Source organism: Carcharodon carcharias, chromosome 6, assembly GCF_017639515.1.
Source record: "Carcharodon carcharias isolate sCarCar2 chromosome 6, sCarCar2.pri, whole genome shotgun sequence".
NCBI lineage: Eukaryota > Metazoa > Chordata > Chondrichthyes > Lamniformes > Lamnidae > Carcharodon > Carcharodon carcharias.
Window position 1 is genome coordinate 96,637,888 of NC_054472.1, and position 23,517 is coordinate 96,661,404.

At 42.4% G+C, this 23,517-nt stretch overlaps 1 protein-coding gene across 4 annotated transcripts in view; it reads left to right on the top strand.

The window, feature by feature from the left end:
• tox (thymocyte selection-associated high mobility group box) overlaps positions 1-22,682 on the top strand; it is a 278,982-nt gene extending 256,300 nt beyond the window's left edge. For 2 of the 4 annotated variants that reach the window (XM_041189001.1, XM_041189004.1), the window contains exons 8-9: positions 4,248-4,393; positions 21,302-21,358. In XM_041189001.1, the coding sequence (XP_041044935.1) occupies positions 4,248-4,393; positions 21,302-21,350 (195 nt within the window). In that variant the 3' untranslated portion in view covers positions 21,351-21,358. Of the gene's footprint in view, positions 1-4,247; positions 4,394-21,301; positions 21,359-21,573 lie in introns of those variants that run through there. The other 2 variants (XM_041189002.1, XM_041189003.1) reach the window with 2 other exon arrangements.
• The last annotated feature ends 835 nt before the right edge of the window (positions 22,683-23,517 follow it).

Sequence of the window (23,517 nt, forward strand, 5' to 3'; positions counted from 1 at the left end):
TTACCGTCTCCACTTGTAGTAATAAATACCAAGAGAAAAACGAAAACATAGATTTGATGCACGTGGCCACTGCCTTTGTGTATGATTGTTTTGGTCACTACAAGACATACAGGGTGCTGATAGTTTTCTGATACCACCCTAAAATAAGAATTTTTCATATCTAAGCATAGACAATGAAATGCAATAAGCTATTTAACTGTGGAAAGCATCACAGTCTGACCTTTGCACTCCCTTCATTTATATGCAGAGTCTGGCATCAGTCACTGAATGGCAATCATGTGCATGAGCCCAGCTAATGTTCCCTTCTTTCCCTAGCCCAGGGGGTGATGAGATTGATGGTAACTTCCTAAACCTGGAGCCTTTTGGATTTTACGGTTTGGTGGTACATTACAATATCTATTCCTTCATTAAAAAAATCTGGTTTTCTAAATGTTAAACCTCTGTGGAAATTTTAGCTTTCAAAGGCTGTTGCAGTATTATTCTTGACTCCAGTCATTTTCAATCATTATAATTACAGCTGGACAAAAAGCATGTTTTACAGCGTAGTGTTGTTGAATATGCTCAATTTAACCTGATGCAAGATATTTAATATGGGGTTTACTTACGAGATCATATATTAAATTATTGTGCAAAAAATACTAGCTAAATTATGGATTACATATGGAAAATCCTGGAAGGCTTTACATGTACACTTGAGAATACTCCAGATTCAAAAACACTAAAGTCACAAGGCTGGAATATTTGCTCAGATAAACCAATCCTCCTTGTTATTCTGTTCACTGCAAGAAAAAGAATCTGCAAAAATGAAATCATTAATATCTGTCGACTTGCTGTATAACCTTGTGGAAAAATCTTTGTACGATATTACAAAGACAGATTTTCAATTTTCTCATGTAATAAACAGATGTGTGTGGATTTGGATGTAATTTCAAGGTTGTAAAAAAAAAAACAAAATCACATTGAGATTGATGAATAAATCAGCCACGAAGACAAAAACCCTGATGCCTGATGAAAACACCTCTTCAGATAGGCAGGAAATGAAATTAGTTCACAGTAAAGTGCAGAGATGAAGATCAGTGTTCTGTTTTGCTGCAGGCTTCATAAGACTTAGACAGCAGCAGAGCAAATTGCTAGGACTCAAAAATCTAATTACAGAGCAAATGTCCCCTCTGACACCAAATTAATCTCTATCGGGCCCCCCCTTTTGATTCCAGTCTCGCACATGAAAATGAAATTTAACATTCTAGGCATGGATGCCACCAATCACAGAAAAACATCTGGTAATTGTTGCAGCAGGATCAAACTGTAAAATGTCCAGTATTGTGTAATTAGACTTCTTTGCATTAATTTTTAAGCTCAATTTATCTTTCATCAGACTTCATGAATGGCTGATAAAGAACAGTCACTGCTGTTTTCTTGGCACAGTATTCTACTTCAGCTCTTGTAACCTGAAGAGAGTTTTTGAACACAAACTGCACCAATTTCATTTGCAATCTTATCCTAGAAGTGGAAATGTGACCAAATTGAAATACATAATTTGAATCTTGAGAGAGTTTAAAACAAAGAATGAAATTTGTAAAAATATGCTGTGAGTTTACTAATATAAATTAAATTCAAAATAGTTTTCAGAAATGAAATTAGAACATCTTACTATTGTGCATAAGTAACCTTAAGGGTTCTGTGACTTCCATTAAGTGTATTCGGTTAAAAGCAAAATTTCCTCTAGCAAATGCGCATATATACATACAAATAATTCTAAGATTTATTGTTGTATTCTTGAATACCCAGTGTTTCTGTGCAAAGGATGAATGTCTTTTTCTTTTCATTAATTTTCTGCTGTCTCTGGAATTGCTATTTTTTTGGCCTTTTTTAGTATTTCTTTTCTGTGAACTTCCAACAAAAGCTGTGTTAGACTGAATTTTGGTTAGTTGAGACTCATGAAGATGAAAGAGAAGCAGATGGTGCCTTTGTGAGTGAAGGAAAGAGAGTAGTTTGGAGAACAATACATTAATAGATAGAGTTAAATAAAATACCCAGCCACCTGCTGCCTGCTCTTTCAGCCAGATCCAAATGTATGTTCCAGAGATTAACTCCAATTGCATTTATATTTATCAAGATTAAAATAGCAATGACAGCTAGAAAAAACAATAAGCATTCCACCTTATCCTTTCTTCTCTCTTAAACTTGATTCAACTCAAGTTGTTTATTGAACTACATGTCGAAGCAAATGCATAAATGTTCAAGTGTTGTAAACTGCCAAACAAATGTTCTATTTTGACCTTTATTATCTTAAGATGACCATGATTATTAATTTTAGAAATCACAGTAATTAATATCTATTTTTATTTTCAGGGCTGTTAACTATTGCACCAGAAATGCTAAAGATTTTTGATAATAGCAAAGGTTTCTCAAGCCTCTACTTTCATCAGTTTCTTATTTCTTTTCATTAGATCCCCTACCTAACACACCATTTGTGTTATACTGGGAAGCAAGAATCCGCACCAAGACCTCTGCCTATCTATTGTATCTAGTACGACAAAGTCTGAGAAAGCAGCTTAAAATGGCTCAAACTCAGACTTGCCCTATTTTTCTCTCTATTGGGCGGTGAAATCAGGAACTCACTGCATATAAATTCCACGCACAGTTACTGTACTACAGTACCTTTTTTTTTGCTTAATTGTTTCCATCTTAGTCAACTGACAGACTTTTCTCTCGTAAAAAGCCAGTCTGGCAGTGGCAGAATTATGTCACTAAGTTGTGCAATCTGCTTTGATTTGAGCATGCTTAAGCATAATTCTGTCCCTCGCCATAACAGTGAGGCTGTATGCTGATGTACTTTACCTTCACACCACTTCACAGATGCTGCCAGTACTCCATTGGCAAGCACAATATAAGATGACATTAAAGATGTAAGACACATTGGAATAAATTAATTGCATTTCCCCAACCTGTTACTTAAATACTTAAGAGAATATCAGCTTACCGGAACACTACTGAGAAGTATTGTTAGTATTTATAATGGGCACGTCAAAGGTAATACACCAACCCATCCACCTTCCTTTACTTCCACCCAAATTAATCGCAAAGTTGATCAGTTCAACAGAAAGGAAATACAGTGAGGAAATGAATAGTAAGAGGATTAAAAATTTAAGCATTAGTCCCAAATTTCCAATGGTCCAGAGGTTGTGAAGTGAAGTTTTCTGGATAGACAAGGGTAAAATTTGGGTTAGAGCCTGGTTATGCTGAAATGCAGTAGATATTGTAATTGAAATTGTGAGGTGGGGAGTGGAGCAATGAATTGCTTTTGGAAGGCTGGCCTAATTGGAAAGTAGCAAGACTTAATTATATTTTTGAACCAGTTGGGTCCGAGCTGTAGGTTCCAGTTTTGCTGCAAGTTCCTTCCCTTCCCACCATTGACCCCCCTCCCACTTCTACCTGAGGCAGGTGGCCCACTGTCCCTTTAAATGATGTGGACTCCTGCCTGGAATATATAAGTACCACTGATCCCAGGATAAGGTATAAAATCGGGGAGGCCCCCATTTTCTAGAATTACATTTTTATTTTAGAAACAGTACCAGCAAACCTTTGTTTTGTATATTTATCTGAGATCCAGAGAAGATAGAAGGCAAACTACCTATGTGATGTAGTTAGTGTATGGATTCTCAAGGGCCACAAGTTAACAAACAGAAAAAATATTGACTATCATTAATGTGAGCTGCTAGTTGGTTTATTCATCACAACTGTTGTATTGATAACAACCATCTGTTACATTATATTTTCCTGCTTTCAGTACTAAATTGGAATTTTTAAATATTTACTTTGACTAAAATGAATGAATTGCTTTTGGGTGATAGCAAATATTTTCCCAGTAGCTAGGGAGAAGAGAATGGTACAGAATAGCAAATATAGTAAACCAATATGTTTTTGCTGGGATAACATCTGACATTAACGGCCCTTAAAAAGTAATTACAGGGTGTAAATAGCAAGCATTTGAAGCTTCAAAGATCAACATTCATTCAATAATCCAAGTGTCCTCCTGGTATTGTAAATACATCGTTTGTTAAAATGCAAAATTGATCTTTTTGTTTCTCTTCCCCCCCCCCCCCCTCACCCACCCCAATCAGAATGATTATTTGTCAACAGGAAGCTTGAGAATAAAAAAATCTCAGTGAATCCACTTTTGATCTTATTCTTTTCATTGTTTCATGATTGACAACCTTGAAAATCCTTGTTATTTTCTGCTTCAGGGGTTCTTACAATCTGAGTTTCAGAACATAATCAACTCAACATCTACAGCTGCACCTGTTGCTACTCCAACAATGGACTGTGTTCGTTCAGTTTGCCGAAATCCTCCAACACAGAGTGTTGACTGGAATGACTACTGCAATAATGGGTTAGTGGTCAGTAGTTGCATATCAAGCCTAAACCACAGCTTCACATTTTAGAAGGGGGTCAAAGGGCTATTATTACATGCTTAAATTGTTTTTGTTAGTTGCATTAGATCTAAGTAAAATATGGGAATAGTTATATTTTGAATTTTTATATCTTGAAATATAGTGGCAAAAAATATTTAATAGTTTCCGAAACAATTAGGTAAATATTGATTGATATACCTTAATGTTGTTGTGATGCGATGAGAAAAGTGTGTTTACACTAGGGTTGCCCACTCTGCAGGATTTTCCTGAACTCTCCAGGTATTAAATATTCATCTCCTGGTGAGCAATTTAAGAGAAAAAAATCACAGAGACATTTTATTTGGAAATGTTTGTTTATTAGTTACTAATATATTGGAGATGGGAAAAAGACTGTTGGATTAGGCAGGGCAGTTGAAGGTGAGAGGCCATGTCTTGAAACCTGCTGAAAGACGTCTAACCAGAATTGGCAACCCTAGCACGAGTGTGTATGTATTACATCTGCTTACACTTCCTGTCAACTTCATATGTTCACACTTTTAATGGAAACTGCCCATACTTGACATCTTGTAATTGTACCCTCTTGCAAGCGTTACAAGCTTCCATTATAAATCCAGGCATAGAAATTTTTAATGGAACTGTAGTATAAAAATAAGGACAAAATATATTGCTGGGAATTTCCTGGGGTTTCTCTTGATTGCTGCCATAGCTTCATCTGGCGATTAATCAGAATGCTGTTTAGATTAATTATCTGGGGTTTCCATCAATCTTTTCGCCAAAGTTACATCAGCTGATTGAGAGAAACCGCGAGGAAATTGTAAGCACATGATTTTAACAGGCGTACTGAATTATCTTTCCACACCCTAGTCCAATTATCTGTTGTCCTGTAATCCCTCGTCACCTGTAGAGGACCTGTTCTTAAACCTCTTTATACAAAGCCAGGTACAGATATATAGATGGCTAGTGGTGAATTATGGCTTCTTGTGCTAGTTCATGGCACATTCACTTTCAAGCTCAAATCAATAGAAGCAAACAAGTAAGTGTGTAATTCATATTCAGAAAAACAGTTATATTTGTGATATATCATACACATTATTTCCTCATTCATTATAATCTCCATTTTGCAGATAGTGGAGTAAACTGAGAAAAATTAAACAACCTTTTTTTGAACGGGGGAGGGAATGAATTGGTCATGGGCAGTGATATAAAATGGGCAATAGCCAGTGAACAGCCTGATTTACACAACACCTGAATTCTGTTTCCATTGAAGTCAGTGCAAGACATTGGTGCCCATAATTGACTTTTGTTGCGCTCATCCTAAGCCCATGAAACAAGTCCAACAAGGTCCAATTTCTCCCCTTTGGGCTTTTGAACATTAATAAAGCCTATCCAAGTGTTGACTTTATAGAGATATATTGATTGTAAATGGTATTTAAAAGATAAGTTAAACTCTGAGAATAGAATATTGGAGTTCACAGTTTTAAACTCAAGAAAGACAACTTAAGATTAGTAGGAAGACCTTCTACACACAATGACCTATAGTCTCTTAGATGGAGCAGATGGAAATACAAACCTCAGAATCATTTAAGAACAAATTGGATGCAACAGTGGAGGAACTGGAGGCTCATTGTGGGTAGATGGACAGAGATGGACCATATAGTCTTCCTCATCCATAATTATCTCATATTACCAGTGATTCCCACATCCCTTGAATTAATTTTTAAAAATTGCAGCAGTGGGTTAATATTAAAACATTTGTGGATGTTCCCAACTTTTGCCCAACTGGCATATATGAGTGAAAAAACTGTACACAAACTAATTCAGAAAGGGAAAAGCAGATGAGCTAATGCGTGGTTTAGAATATTGTTAGCAATTTTGGGCCCCGTATCTCAGAAAGGATGTGCTGGTCCTGGAGAGGGTCCAGAGGAGGTTCACGAGAACGATCCCAGGAATGAAAGGCTTAACATATGAGGAACGTCTGAGGACTCTGGGTCTATACTCGATGGAGTTTAGAAGGATGAGGGGGGATCTGATTGAAACTTACAGAATACCGAAAAGCCTGGATAGAGTGGACATTGGGAAGATGTTTCCATTAGTAGGAGAGACTAGGACCCGAGGGCACAGCCTCAGAGTAAAGGGAAGACCTTTTAGAACAGAGATGAGCAGAAACTTCTTTAGCCAGAGAGTGGTGAATCTATGGAATTCATTGCCGCAGAAGGCTGTAGAGGCCAGGTCATTGAATGTATTTAAGACCTAGATAGATAGGTTCTTGATTGGTAAGGGGATCAAAGGTTAAGGGGAGAAGGCAGGAGAATGGGGTTGAGAAACTTATCAGCCATGATTGAATGGCAGAGCAGACTTGATGGGCCAAATGGCCTAATTTTTGCTCCTATGTCTTATAGTCTTATGGTTCTTGGATTCCAATGTATATAATTGTAAGGCTAATGCATATTGGAATAGGAAGCGTCTACACAATCCTTTAGCAAAGGTGAAAAAAACTGGATAATATTCATTGACCATTCACTGGAAATTTCCCAGTCAATGTAAAGCTGTCGTAATTAAATTTGGTCAAATTTGCTCCTATTAGGAGCTTTGGGCTATAAATTGGAATAAGATATTTTAACTTTGTATAGGAAACTAATTCTGCTTGGCCATTAAAGATCATTTAGGCACATCACACAATGGACAGGCTCTGTTTTTCATGTACAAACCTCCTTGCCCAGTTTTCCTTTGTATGCTGCATCCAGGTGACCTTTTATGGCCAACACAATAAGAGGTAAACGTGCCTTACACAACATAATATTGTGTGTAAGTTTGGACATCCTTTACTGAAATAAACATTCATATGTTGAAGATGGTTCAGAGAAGAAGGAAAAAGATAATTCCATGAGCCAGGGCTCATGGCAAACAAACGTTGTTGAACCTCTCTGAATTGGAGAAAAGAAGACTGGGACCGACATGATCCAAATCTTCAAAATGATGAGAGGTGCAGATAGTGTAGATGTGTGTAGTTTACTTAACAGAATGTGAGAAAGAACAAGAGGCCACAGGTTTAGCCTTAGCAAATGTTAAATAACCAAGATTAAAAACGTTCATCCTCTACATCAGACTGGAAATGTGAAACAGACTCTTGGCAACAAAAACACTGATGCTGCATTGTTCTACTTTTTCAAAAAATACTTGATAGATACTTGGGTGTTTGAATTCTATGAGGATTCTGCCAGTCACCTGTGGAAGTCCAGCCAAAACCCCACAGAATTTCAGCTCACTGGTTTTTAATGGAATGGAATTTTCTGATAAAAATTATATGATTACTCATAATTGGTTATTGTGTGGTGCTGGAGCTGGAGATAGAGTAGAGGATATCAGCGGAAGGCAGGGTGAAGACTAGAGATGTGAAGAAGGAAATTCTAGAATTTTGAAAGATTCCTTTTAGGGATCAACTAATATTTACATTAAACTTTCATCTGGAGCTTGAAGAGGTGGGCCCATGGTAGGATAAATTCTACATCACGTGTAGAATAGAGCATTCTCGTGTTTCAGTTCCATGATTTTGGATGTAGACAGTCTAGATCCTGGACTGAATATAAGTAAGCTACTTATTGCTTTATACATCAGGGTGCCATTGCCAATATGTTTGGTTGTCTGAAAGCTCCAGAAAACTGACTGTGATGTCTAGAGTCAACAAATGTGTGCCTTGTTCATGAGAACTTGTACAAATAGTTCTCAAATCAGTGAGTTCAAATGATCCATCATCAGTGGACTGCATCAACAAGATTCAAACAATCTTGTGTTCCTAGATATAGAATATGGCTTAGAATCAATGGAACACAAAGGACATCTTGAGGTCAGTACCAAACAGGATAACATCTCAAAGTCAAAGTTGTGAGGTTACCAAGGCCTATCAACGATTGTTACCCAAGTAACTAAAGATATCAGAAAATGGCAGTGACACCAGAGTTAATGTCCCATTTGGGTATTTCCTCTGTGCTGTCCTATCTAAGATTGTGTGTTTGACTGCCCATTAACTCCCGGACAGTGGAAGAATTATCATTTATTTGTAAGTAATTGTTTAATTCAATTCTCAATGAAAAGAACTTTTTGTTGCGTTTTGTTTTCTTCTTCTCCATAATTAGTTAGACACCAATGGAATTGTGGGATTGTATAACATCTTTCTTAATTGAGCTGTATTAATCAGCTGTAACTTTCCTAAGAAGTCATTCATTCATTAATTCAGATAAAGCAATAAAGCTTCTAGAACCTCAAAACCAACTTTACATCTTCAGATCAAGCAGCAGTTAAAACGGGATATAATGTCAAAAACATGGCACATGGCACATATATGATATAAGAAAAGTCAAGGATTAGAAAAGGCCATTTGACCCTAAGAACCCATCTCCTTAAGGCCTGACATCCATTTGATGCACTTTAAATATCACTTTACTGTCCTTCATGGCAAACTGTTTGTGAAATTCTTGCAAGTCAAAGCATTCACATTAGTAAATCAGCAGAACCAGTCAATTGTTGGAAAACAAGGATCTCATAACTGAATATTTTATTACAACTCAATGGGCAACTTGCTTTTTGTTGTAGTGTACATTAGATTTACAAATGGACCAAAGGCATTTTGCTACATAATTACGCAATTTGATACATTAATAGCTTGGAACAGTACAGTAGACAACATTAGGAGCAGTCAGTTTTAGTAATGATGCGTAGAAACACTCTGCTTTGTCCCAAAGAAGCACTGAACAGTTTATTATTATGAAGCCACAGGACCTCATTGTCCAGCATCCAGATGAAGCAGCAAATCAGGTTGCTTGAGAGAAGGAAAGTTTCAATCTCAACAGCACACTGCATAGTGAACTTTCAGAAAAAGAGTTCAATAATGATAAGGAATTCACAAATAGACTAGTTTGCTGCCCTTGCTGTCTACCATAAGGCACTGACGCGCCCTGCACCTATGGAAAACATGAAGGACACTCAGGACATTGAAATAAAATCTAGATATATATCTTTTCTAGAGTTGCAATAAAGGAACATAATGTCATTTTGTTACTAATGTCACACAAAAACAATAGGTAACACTGATCAAGTGAAAAAATGTCACCCGTGAAAACCCCATCCTGTGCTCTTAAATTTACGTTTGTGAATGCTGCATCTTGTTGCTTCCCCACCCTCCTCACTGACAGCACCATTGCAGGCAGATTGCTGACTCTGCTGTTATTTCGACCCTGATGACCTTGGAGGTTGTAATCTGGCCGGCGGGGCCTGAGAGGGTGTGACCAGTGACATAGCTGAGCACCCATCAGTTATCACAGCCTTAAAAGATGCCATGGTCACTGGCAGAGGGGCAAAGGAGCTGCCACCCTTGCCTGGAGACCATGAGAGGAGCCCAGAGACGCAACAGCAGCTTGTCCGCCAGCGTGAGGTATGTCTAGACCTCCTTGCTCAGCATTGTTGGACGGATGGAGAGACTAGGTACCTCATCCACCTTTCACACAGGCAGTGACCTCCTTGAGTGTGCGGGTTTGCAAGTCTGAGCATGACTACACGAACCCCTAATTCTGTTCCTGGAGCTGCCTCCCCATGAGAGTCGTCATTCTCTCAGTGGAGGAGGCTGTACGCTTGGAGCTCCGGGTCAGTGCTGTGCTCCAGCTCCTCATGGACTCCTCCATGACAGAGACCGTGGCGCGCAGATCCTCAGAGATCTCCGCCAGACCTTCCCATGCATCCTGCTGGCCATCCAGTATTTGCTGCCTGATGGATGACTCCAGAGGCTCATCATCTGCCTCGGACTCAGCATTGTCCTGATCTCCAGCAGTCCTCTGACAGCCGGCGCCCTGGGCACTCTCTGCCTCCACCAGCTCCTCATATGAGTGTGCTGTGCCGTCCCCACTGTGCCTAACCATCTGAGCCGACGAACTAATACCCACTGATGTTCTTGTATCTACGCTGGTGTCTGGTAGCGAAAGACGATGTTACGTTGGTTGATCAGTCTGCGGCTGCTCCTCAGGTGTCAAGTGAAGGTCGTCGGGGTCCTGGCAGCCTCTGGATGATGGCTCATTTGAGGGGGGAAAACAATATGTCAGTATTATCACGTAATCAATGTGCATGCTAGGCAGGTGGGTGAGACTAGGGACAACTGCATCTTGATTTCTGGATCACTGGGGACTCTTGCCTAGAAGTCTTCATTTGGGATGAGACAACCTTACATTGTTTGCACTCTCCACCAGTCTCGCATCTGCCCACTGGACTCTTACCTTCCTCTGACACCCCTGCCTCTCCGCGACCTGAGGACCTTGCTCTTCGCTGGCACTTTAGCTTGAGGGTGTCCATCTCAAATTGGGTCAGTATGAGCAGGTTGGCCACCTCACCAGTTGTTCGTCTGTGCTCCACAGTGTCATGGCTCCCCTTCTGTTCGGAACAAAGTGCATTCATTAGTCCACCCTCTACATTCAACACCATGCACTTGCATCCCCAGGCCCCATCCTCACCTCCCCCCCAGGGGGGCAATGTTGAGGAGGCCGTCAAATTTGCACATCACAAAGGACAGCCACCCTTCACCACATCTCCACACAGTACCATGCCAACACAGTACTCACCCTTGCCAAGTGCAGAACATCATTAAACTGTTTGAGGCACTGGATCCAGGAGTGACACACTATGTCATGACTGCTGACCTGGGCTGCCACCTCTGACCAGATCTTCTTTGGCTGGTGTGGTGGCCTCTTTTTGCCATCCAGTGGCATCAGAATGTCCCAGCTGGTGCTCACTGCCTCCACTAGAGTGCACAGGCACTCATCTGATAAGCGGGGGCAGAGTGCCCATTGGCATTGCCCTCCCACCTTACGAGCTCAGTGGGTGCTGTGGTCATTACTCCTGCAAATTTCGAATGTCTCTCCAATTCAGCTCCCTGAGGCTCCTCAAAACCTGGCTGCCTTCAAGGAGCTGCCTCTGCTGTGTTTAAATGCCCCATAGGGTCCCCAGTGGACCTGGTGCCTGCCATGTCCCTACCCCTGCCGCCAGCACATTTCCAATGTCCAGGTGCGTTTCATACTAGCAAGCCTTTAATTATCCAACCAGCATGAAATCATGTTCGGGGTCCAATCTCAGCCGAAGCAGATATCGCAGCTGCTTCCGGCCTGCCGATCAGGCATGCCTCACAAACGCAAAATTCAGGCCACTGTGCCAACTCTGGGCACCACACTTTAGGGAAGATGTAAAAGCTATAGAGTGGTTGCAGAAAAGATTTACGAGAATGGCCCAGGGATGAGGACTTCAGATATGCAGATGGATTAGAGAAGTTGGGGTTGTTTTCCTTAGAGAAGGGAAGGTTCAGAGGAGATTTGATAGAGGTGTTCAAAATCATGAGGAGTCTAGACAGAGCAGATAGAAAGGTCAAGAAGGGTCAATTGGCAGAAAAGGCCATTGGCAGAAGGGTCAAGAACCAACGAAAACTGATTTAAGGTGGCTGGCAAAAGAACCAGCAGCAACATGAGAAAAAACTTTAACGCAGCGAGTGGTTAGGACCCGGAATGCATTTCCTGAGAGTGTGGTGGAGGAAAATTCAACCATGACTCTCAAATGGAAATTGCGTTAGCACCTGAAGAAGAAGAAAAAAGTTGCAGGACAGGAGAGGACAGGAGGATTTGGAGTAGATGTGTTGTTCTTGCAGAGAGCTGGCGTGGACACAGCTACTCCTGTGCTGTAACTATTCTCTTACTCAGTCAGCTCCATAGCTGGGAAGACTCATTTTCCATTTTTATTGTTTCTTACAGTTATTGTTAAGATCAGGAAGTGCATGGCCAGAATAGCCTTGATGTTAATTTGTCAGCCATTGGAACTGTTGGTAATTTGGCCTAACCCGCTTAAAGACATGTCCTTATCCCAGTAACATAGAGAGCTGAAATTTTCCCCTCCAGTAAGCTTAAGCAGAGAAAATGACAGTTGAGTTTAAGTCAGATATGTTCAAGCTTGTGTACTAACATCATCCATACTATTGGGATTTCCTAAAAGGTTTTAACTCTAAGAAAACAACCAAGGATGCTTCTGTGTCTAATGTCAATCAGGAGGAAGATAAAGATGATTTAAGCTTCCATGTATCTGCTGCCCTTGGCCTTCCAGTTTGTTAGAGGTTGCAGGTTTGGAAGGTGCTATCGAATGAGCCTTGGTGAGTTGCTGCAATGCATCCAGTACTCACAGTTGACATTGTGAAGGCTTAAGGTGGTGGTTGGGGTGCTAATCAAGAAGGCCGCTTCGTCCTGGATGGTGTTAAGCTTCTTGAGTGTTGTGAGAACTGTGCTCATCCAGGATAGTGAAGAGTGTTCCATCACACTCCTGACTTGTGCTTTGTAGATGTTGGACAGGCCTTGCGAGTCAGGATGTGATTTACTCTCCACAGAACTCCCAGCCTCTGACCTGCTCTACACAAAGCTTGACTCAGTTGGCAGCACTCGTTGAGTTAGTACGTTGTGGGTTCCAGCCCATATTAGAACTTGAGCCCGTAATCTTGGTTGAAACTCCAGTACAGGATCGAGTGAATGTTGCATTATTTGGGTTGTTATATTTCAGGTGAACTGCAGAGGAGATAAGTTGGAGGAAGAAGGAATCACGATTGGTGCTAAAGTAATTGGAAAAGCCAAACAGGTTAAAAAATGAAAAGCCAAATTCAGGATGCCTGTGCCTTTGACTAAGTTGGGCTCAGTGCAATGTTCCAGAGTAAAGGGTCCCAAATAAGCAGTGTTGAGAGTTTTAGTGATCTTTACCTTCTTACGCAGTCTCTCAGAGCCGAGAATAACTTGCTTCCACTCCAGTTCTGAAATGGCTTATAAGTTCAATGCGCGATCTATGGACTCTGCCAAACGCGAAACAGATGGTACTTGAAGGGTTGGTTACACGAGTTTTTGTTTGGCAGTCCCTTCGATGCCTCAACTTCACCATGGCACGTACCCAAAGATGTCCTACAATGTGTTTGGTGCCTTCCCAGATGAGCCTTCTCCATTTCGTTGGTATCAAGCAAGAAACTCGCATGAGTCAGTAGGGATGTTTGACCTCTTCATGGATGCTTTGATGATCCCTAAAGCATTTCCACTGTCCTCCTGGGAGTCTCCTGCCACAATCAAGCTCTGAGCAGGGCAGTTGCTTCAGGAGTCAACAGGCCCACCCAGTGGAGCTGGTTTGAGTGATTAGCATCTTGATACTGAGCAGGTTGGCTTGGGGAGGACACTGTTGTTGAACGACTTTTCTTGCCAACAGATTTTGGAGGATTTAGTGATAGGATTGGAATAGCATTCAAGATGGTGTCAGATTGATTCAGTGGTAGTACTCTTACCTGAGTCAGATCACAATGGATTTGAGCTCCACTTGCACCTATAATCAACAGAAGCTTTAGCTCAATATTGAGGAAGTACTACCTTGTCAGAAATGCTGAACCCATGCCTCGTTTGCTTGTTTAGTGGCTATAAAAGATCCCTAGACACTGTTCAAAACAAGGGCCAGGATTTAATGTGGATGACGAGGGTCTCACCAGTTGGAGAACCGGTGCAAGTCCCGGGCCGCTTTCTCTGGGAGGCTCGACACTATTACATTCCAATCAGGCACTTTCCTGGGCAGCATCAAACCTCCTAGCCAACTAAGCCGCATTAGGGCGGAAACCCCACCCTGAGAGTTGGTGACCAATCAGAGGCTGGTAGCTGTCCAGTATCAGCAGTGCCAGTGGGAGCAGTGGTCAGTGCCAGTACTGTAGTGGGGCCTACCACAAGGATCGCCAATGGATCCCTAGTTAGAAGTGAGTGTGGATGTGATGGGGATTGTAGGGAGAAGGCTGGCAGGGAGTAGGTGGAGTGGGGGGGGCGGTGGTCAGAAGCAAGGACAGGAGTGTGGCTTCTTGCGGGCCCTCCCTTCCTAAGGCCATATTGCCCCGCATTCAGAGTACCTGTGAACAAGGAGCAATACCCCCTTTCCACCCTGTTAGACCACTGGCAAACGCAACAGGATTTGCTGGGCAGCTTCCCCAGATGGAAAGTTCCCCCACCCACTGCTGGTTGAATGCCAGCGGCGATGGGATGAGGCTTTTAATTGGCCACTTAAGGGCCATTATTGGCCTCCGGTCAGGAAGGCCACCCACAAGCCTTCCCGTCCTGAGCTTAGTTGGAGGGAGGCGAAAGTGTGGCAGGGCCATATGCCTCTCCGACTCCAAACATATCTCTAGAAGGGGCAATAAGTTACGCCCAAGGATGTCAACCTTCTTCCCTCAAATGCCACCAGCACCAAAATTGATCATCCAATCGTTTATGTTATTCACTGGGACATTGTGGAACATTGCTGTGCACTAATTAGTTGCTGAATTTGACTACAAAATAACAGTAACTGCATTTTAATGGATGCGGTGCATCCTCAGTATTTTAGTACCTACACCAGATGGACTGCAGCAGTTCAAGAAGGTGGCTCACTGCCACTTTCTCAAGGACAATTAGGGATGAACAACGAATGCTGACCTAGCCAGAGTCGCTCACATCCCAAGAAAGAATAAAGAATATTGTGCTGATGCATCTGTTAATTTACGTGCAAATTGAGCTCAAGCCCATAGGGCAGAATTGTCCCAGAACTTGGCAAGGTCCAATATCAGATGGGGAAAGCGGCGTTTGACCCACCGATGGCAATGGCAACATTTTCCACCGTATCATGCGGCACTTTGTTTAAAAAATGCAGAGGCAGAAGTTTCACATCGGATCGCTGGTAGAACGGCCACTGATTTGCCCGCCCCACCATCACCTCAGGCCTTAAGTAATCAGGCGCCATATTTAAAGGGAGCCCATGCACAGAGCTATCACTCTCTAAGGGATCAAAAGCTGTTTGAGTGTCATAGCTGCCAAAGGGAGGAAACATGCAGCCCCCAAATTCAGTGAAGTCTCCCTTGGGTACCTACTCGATGCAGTGGAAGCCTGCTGTGAAGTCCTCAACCCCTGCTCTAGGTGAAGACCAGCAAGCAAGGGTAGCAATCCAGCTTGGGAGGATTGTGTCCTCATCATGCCCATGGCACCATTCGGCACCCACACATGCCAGGCATCCTTATCATCTGGCCTGGCAGGCGTCCTGCTTACACTCTCTCCATCTGTGTTCATGCAGGACAATCTAGCACACAACAAAAGGGAGAGGTCGCAGACTGGTGGAGGAATGCCCAGCTTCAAGGTCCTCAGACTTTGAAAATAGAGCCATCCAGCTGGCCAGCGAGGATCTGGACAGTTCCTATGCTGATGATGAGGTTGGCGGTGCTCTACCAACTGAGGATCCAGCAGTGCAACATCCGTCAGATAACCATGCTGTGAGTCAGTTCCCCTGTTCCGCAGTCCCCTGCCATGCACTAATTATTTCTCCTTGCTTTCGCGCACACATCTGGGAAGCGACCGAGAGGATCCACTAGCCAAGTCTTCAACTCAAGCCCCGAAGAAACCTCGGAAGAGGAATCTGATGACACCCTACTTGAATACCCATCACAGCGCTCAACCACACCTTCCACCAGTGCAGAGACACAAACCTCGGTGGCACCGAGTTCTATAGTAGCCTCGAAGTCACAATCTGGTGAGCACATCGCACTGATCCACAGCGGGTCAAGACAGGGACTTTCCCAGGTTGCCACACTGGGAGGATTGCTGGAGGTCATTAATCTGCTGAGACCAAGTCAAGTGAGGAGCTTCTGGATTTGGTCATACCTCACTTGCTGGAGCTGCAAAGGCAAGCTCAGGAGCATCAGGAAAGGATGTCCGGTGCACTCCTCAAATTGCAAGGCACAATGGAGGAGTCCGTCCACCTTGTCTGAGGTGATAGTGCTGGCATGGCAACACATCAAAGTCAACTCTGGTAGAATGGAGATCTTGGTTCAGGACTTTGGTCCTGCACTGCTGCAGGAGCTGCACTTCATCGCTGAGGCACTTGTAGGCATCCATCAGTGCCAATGCAAGGGGAGGGGAGTTGGGTGAGGCATCTTGAGCTCACCCCAGCTACCCCTTCCACTCAAGGAGTCAGCCAGGGGCCCTCAGCAGGTGCACACCCTGGGGCCATCCACCTAGATGTCTCCAGGAGTGTACGGCCCATCTAAATTCCCTTTTCCTGTGACCAGAGCATAATTTTGACCATTGGAAATACACTCCCAAGTGTGTCTCTTTGTCTATGGCTCTTTGTTATGTTGAGCAGTGTTTGTGCCAATCAGATGTAAAACCTTGTTTCCTGCACAAAATGAAGGCTGATGTCACAGTGCAGGGCCTCTCCCCTGTGCAGAGTGTAACCTTTAGAGTACAGTGATCGTCTGTCTTCAAAATCACTGCCCAGCTTAGTGACGCTTGCACCTCCATGTGGCTCCTGTTTGCTGCAAGAACCTCATACCCAAGCATCATTGGGCTCCGTGATGTTCTGTTTTTGCTCTCAGCACCTTTGAGGTGAGGCTGCCCCTCCCAATCTTGACACCATTCCTGATAGGTGAAGATGTGGTGCTGAAGGGAACAGGTGATGAAGCCTGCCAAAGGATCAAGTTATCTAAAGTCCATGTGGCTGCTGTTTCTCAGCATCTCTATTGATATGAGCCTCTTCACAGAGTGTATGTACGCTGCCCTCAGCCAGACGGGTGCCAGACATTCACAGGTGTAACTTGAAGATCTCAGGAATGTCCTCACTGCATCTTGTTATCATTCTCCTGGAATTTTGTGGCAATGAGAGCCTCACAACTACGCCTGCCTCATCTGGCCAGTGCAATGGCCTCATCGCCTGCACCCTCGCCTTCCAGGACGTCAATACCCTTATCCCCTTCGACTTCCTCCTCATCGGAGGAGACATGCAGCTCTTTCGTCTCCTCATCATCCATGTCCTCCCTCCTTTGCATCATCAGGTTGTGTAGCACGCAGCTAGTCACAATGATGTGTGATACCCTCTGGGGAGTGTACTCCAGTGGAACCCAGGAAGGAGCCACTGCCGTAGAAATTGAACATGGCACTAACTTTAACTGCCACTGGCAGTTGATGCCCTCCAAGTTCCCATAGTGCCAAATCCTGCAGAAGGTGGCATATGTGTGTGACCAGTTCCCTTGACATGCACAGGCATCAGTGATACTGGTTCTCGCTCATCTGCAGGTAGCACATGTGTCGCCTGTAGACCCTGGGTCTAATAATGCGCTGATGAACGGCAGCTCTGAGGAGTTCATCCACTGCATGCGGACGAGGTGTGCTGCCCCTTGGTCTTCAGGATTCTGCTCCCCCCTTTGTCGAGCCAGGCACCTCCATCGCATTCTTCTCCCTCCTCTCCTGCCTATAAGCAATGGGCAGACAATGAGATCACCAGTCTCCATGTTCCTGATGGTCCCCTCACTGTAGTATCAAAGGGTCAGCAAATATTTCCTAAGGACCACTCTTGGCCAAGTCATCGCCCATGGCTGCCTCCCAAGGCCCTTTAACGCATGCCAGCGAGCCCAAGCCACCACATGGATGCCCAGTGTTTAGTGCTTTTGATGTCTCACCATGCCCTCACACAGCACCGCCCCACATCCCATAACCAATTGGCAGCAGATTCGGCCATTCAGCTGCATCCTGAACTCTTATCACAGGCACAGGCATTTTCCTAACAAGGCTTCACAGTTTGCTTGTACCATGAGGATGACTTTTCAATGTCAACTGAAGCATAATGCAAGGGACTAGGAGTGCACCCCTCCATCAGTGCTCGATGGCCACCTTTCCCAACCGGATTCTCAGGCATGCCCAGTCGCGCAATGATTCTGTAGCATCATAGCACTCATTCGAGTTTGAAGTGTGCACACAAAGGGTTAACAGTAGAGAGACAATCGCTGTAAAAAGAGACATGCCTAGGCTTTTCAACTTGCAGGACACTTGCAAGAATACTAATATAAGGGGAAAAAAACAATTTATACAGTACGTGAAGAGAGTGTTGATTGGTTGGAAAGCGGTGTTACCATGGAGAATGCGCCACTGATGGTGACTGACAGCTAACTGCCATGCATTGTTTGAAATTTAAACAGGCAGCTTGACCCTGATTGGTCAAGATATTGCCCTGAGGAAAGAGTCAGGGAATGGCTGTCACTTACTTTGTTTAGCTGAAACAGGCGCAATGTATGTACATGTTCTTTCTGTCTGCAAAGAACAAGGCCTTGTGTGTTATGTACGTAGTTTTAATCACATCATCATGAGATTTAAATTTGACGTGGTTCTGACGTGTGGCCACAATAATTAGATACAAATTTATTACAATTAAGTTTCCAACGATCGACAGAGGGAAATGTGGCCCATTGACGGGGGGAGGGGACAATCGCATCCTAGATTTACGGCATGTGGAAACACGACTAGGGCCTCCTTGCAAGGTTCTCCAAACTCGCCACCGAAGACGCCCACCATGAATGGGGGTGGAAAATCCCAGCCATAGTGATCTGACAGAGATGAGATGGCTTCCACTGGAAATTGCTGGGGCCCATCCTGTGAACATAACTCAGTGGAGTGGAATCCTCACTGACCCTCAGCCTAGGCTGTATCTCAGGTTCTGATGGCAGGGCCATTTGCAATGGAAGGTCAGGCCACCAGTGTCTGAAAGAGTGCTTAGTGATGGCTGTAGTTCAAGCCTTATTGACCTTGTTAGCTGGAACAATGTCCTTGGGTACACAAATTGACTGATGAAAATCATAAATTTGACCATATTATACTTCCATTAAAGCCAGTCTAACTAAAGAAAGATAACAATAGTCCCCATGATTGATTGCCTTACTTGAGCGAAGGTACGCGGCCTCAAAGAGACTCGTGCTAGGTAAAGATATAAGGACATAAAGGGGAGAGTTTCTGGGGGATGCATGGGAACTCCATCAGGCATACACCTTTCACCTATCACAGAATATCTGGCCACAGCTGTCCCTGACTGGAATTTAAATGACCAGATCTAGATGCAGCAGAACCCCAGCAAAGCCAAGATCTGACCCACATTCCAGTTCCCCTCCGGTAAAAACTGAAACTTAAACTCTGACTTGTTCCAGAAATTTCAGGAACTTAGTTTGGAGATACTTAAACATCATGAGTTGCATGACGTGATTTCCTAGTTTCTGCAACCATCACACCCGCTCAGCACACCAGATCATAGAGTCTTCCTTATGCTTCCTTCACATGACAAGGAATGTTATCAATACGCACTTTTTTGTCTTTGACCATGTTTTCCAACATATTTATGATGTACCTATTATCAGTACCTTAAACACAATACTAAAAATAATTTGCAAATGTTATTTTGACAAATATGCAAAATGCAACTGATACAATGTGTAAGTTTTATGATACTATATTGAATGTTAATATTTTGTGTCCATATGCATGTTGATTATTAGGATTTGAGGTACTAGTCTCCTGATTCTACTATTGTTAACTTGTTGATTATTTTCCCTCCCCCTTTCCCTTACATCTGTCATCCATTGACTGGTAAAAGAACCAAAGGTGGCATGACAAAAACTTTTACACAGCAAGCAGTTAGGACCTGTGATTCACTGCCCGAGAGGGGGATGGAAGAAAATTCAGTTGTGACATTGAAAAGGGAATTAGATAAGTACTTGAAGGGGAAAAAATGCAGGGCTACAGGGAAAGGATGGGGAGTGGGACTAACTGAATTGATCTTGCAAAGAGCCAACATGGACTTGATGGGCTGAATGGCCTCCATTCTATGTTTCCCAAGAACAAACAAACAACCTATTGTTGCTATCCCTAAATTATCATTGCCCCAAGATTGACAATGACTGTTTTCTTCCTTTTTAGATTTGCTATGTGCCAACTTCTGCTTCCTGCTCTCTGAACAGATTGTATTCTCTTTCTCAACCCTTTCTACCTCACATTGCTGCATTATGTGATTATTAACTCCATATCCTTATCCTACACAGAAATAATGAGAGGACAAAGAGGAAAACACCTAGCGCTGATAATGCAGAGGAAGATACTGAGGCAGTATTTCAGCACTTGCCCTATATCATAGGCTATGGAATCTGATGTTTACTGCACACATGGTGCAGCCACACTTGTCCTTACACCCAAACAATTTGCAAAATACCAGGCTCACTATTTCCCTGACTGCAATGCAAATTGGAAGGCCACCCTCTAACCTGACTGGTATGCATGACCAGATGCAAAATGTCCATTTCAAACAGATACTTCAGAGAGATCCACAGTGAAAAACTAAGAATGAGTGGCCATCTTTTTATACAACTACCTTTTTCTGTTCATGTAAATCAGGAAAGAAGAATTCCATCTTGTAACACCTTAGATTTCTTATCTACAAGAAATTTGTTTGAATTTGTTATTAATTTGTTATGTGGTATTATATTAATGTAACGTGAAATCTAGCCTACAAAGGTCACAATCCTGAAGGTACACAAACCATTTAGATGTTGAATTAGATGGCTCCTGGGTGAATTCCCATATACAAGAGCTATAGCTATTTGTTTGTTTACCCCTGCACATTGCAGTAGTTTTAAGACAATGGCTAGGAAAAGGTCTCATGTCAAAATCCGGCACATAATGGAGAGTGCACCTGTGATGCATGCCCTAAGCTGAAGGCCCAAGGCTTGCTTGAAATTGGGCCTTAGCCCTCATCTGCATTTTAATTTTGAGCGACGGATATTACTTGACTGTTCTGATGCAGCTCGTTGTTCGAGGTCATGGAAAATTTGGCATGTGTCACCAAGTTTTTGTTGAATCTAGCACTGCGATGCTAAAACTGGTTCAGCTCCTGATCCGTATAATTAGGAAACCTGACACCTGTTTTTGGCGGGAGATATGGCACTCAGAAATTACTGGCAGCCAAACTAGCAGATGCCACACCTCTGAGGTGATTTATTCCTTAACTCCTATTTTTGTCCACAGGTTTTTCAGTACTGTCAATGATGATGTACAATTGATTACCAAGGAATGACCGAGTCAGTATGTATTTTGATTTTAAAAGAATTAGTATTAATTCAACCTGCAATCGTGTAACAACTGTCCTTTTCCCAGTAATAAGCTAATATTAAAACATTCTGAAGTTGGCGTCAGTTTAAGTAACCACTAGAAGATGCATATATTTACTAGTTAAGTTTTAATTTTATACCGCCATTTATTTCTTACAAAAAATAACAATTATCTTCTTTTCTCTGTAGCAGTTTGCAGAGGGATAAAGCACTCTACCTCACCTGAGGATATGACATTCTTTCCTATGATGACTGCAGGGAAGTCTTCAAACATGGATTGCATCAAGGCAGATCTGTGTCCTTTTAGAGAACAAGTCGCTAAGCACTTAGATCTTTAAGCTTGCACTTAAGCTTGTGGGATTGCCCAATTTATGAGACATTATTTTGCTTCTTTCCATCGAAGATTATTATTGGACAAATGTCCCTCTTCATTTCTGAAGGAAACCTGGATCATTTTGCTTACTGTTGGTTTTGCTGTGGAGTGCTGCTGTAGTGAACTGCCTTAGCAATTTTATGTCATTCTAGGAATATAATCCTAGATCTTCCATCAGTTGTTGATAGTTAACCAGTGAAAACATTTACTGATGGATATAGCACTCATAGCAAGTTTGTAAATAGGTCTGTGTTGCACTCTCTTAGAGTATAAAATGATAAAAGGTTTTCCTAGCTAAAACATAACTTTATACTGGCTCTGTCCAGTGAGATTATATCATTTAAATGGGACCAGATTGGCAAGATTAGTATTTTTTGCTTAATTTGTAAGAAAATGGTTTCATAGTTATATATTTGCAAAATTGCTTCCAACAGTTTTATTAAGCAATCCCAAATTGTCTCATAGAATAGCATGAACAGTTTTTAAGTGTTAAAAAACAAAACACATTTATTTTGTACTACATAGATGTTTTTGTATCTTCTATGGTGTAATGGTTAGTAATTATGTCATTCTATACTTTTGTGTAAAAAAAAACTGCCAAATGCTTCTCTGGTGTTTATTAGATGCAGCAACTGATTGGAGATGGCTAAGTTATAACCTTGACATATGGCTATATATAATTGTTTCTTCATACTGTATGTCTATATTTAATCTTTTTTAATGGAAACTGTTGCGCCTATTTATGAAATAATAAATAGAGGTGTTTGTAAGTAATTTTGTAAGCATTGAAAAATATTTCGGGTGCCATTTAATTTTGCTGGCACAACCAGTCTCAAATTGTGTGATTATGCTTACTATTTTGATTTAGTTTCTTCAGTAATAATAAAAAAGAAACCCAAATCTGGATTTCTTCTTTGCAGAAAAATGATCAAAGATTTCCAGTATTTATTTACATATTGCTCTTTTGCAAATATCTTCACTGTTTGTTTTGCATATTAGAAATATTAGTTGCAAACATTTGGCTCCATAGCACCAGGGGTTTCAGAGCAATGGGTGCCACTTTAGGAGAAAAATGGAATCCGTACCATATTGTTGAGGGTATTAGCGCAGACGTTACATACATACACTGGAACCTACAGAGTTGGCAGATTGTGACCTCTGTCAACATCCAACACTGAATCAACAACTAACCTGCCATCTTTGACCTCACTTCTCCAGTTAACACCCACTATTAAACATGCACAGCTGAACATGTTTTCAAAAGCACAAAGAAGCTGGAAGAACATTATGGAAAGGCATCATCATAAGAACATAAGAAAACAAGAAATAGCAGTAGGCCATCAAGCCTGCTACTGTGCTCAGTAAGATTATGACTGATCTTCTACTCAACTTCACCTTCAAGGATGATATCCCCATATCATCCATCTTGCAGGTTGGTAGCTTATTACTTTCTCCTGGCCCTTACTGAGTTTTTGGAAGTAATGGGTGTTGGGAATAGTTCAGAAAAGTCTGCAGGGACCAGTGCTGGATGTTGGGAAGGCATTGATTGTGACTGCAAGGCCACCGAGTACACCACTTGTTGCCGATCTTGGGTCTATCGTTGTAATCTCTCTTGAGAGTGCGCACTATTCTGGCAGCAGTCATGATTTGATCATCCAGTGCCAGTTCAGCAACCTTTCAGTCACCACATCAATGCAGAGAGTGGGTGCTCCGTGGCATGGGCTATTCACTCCACATCGCAAAAAGTTTCCACTTCCTGT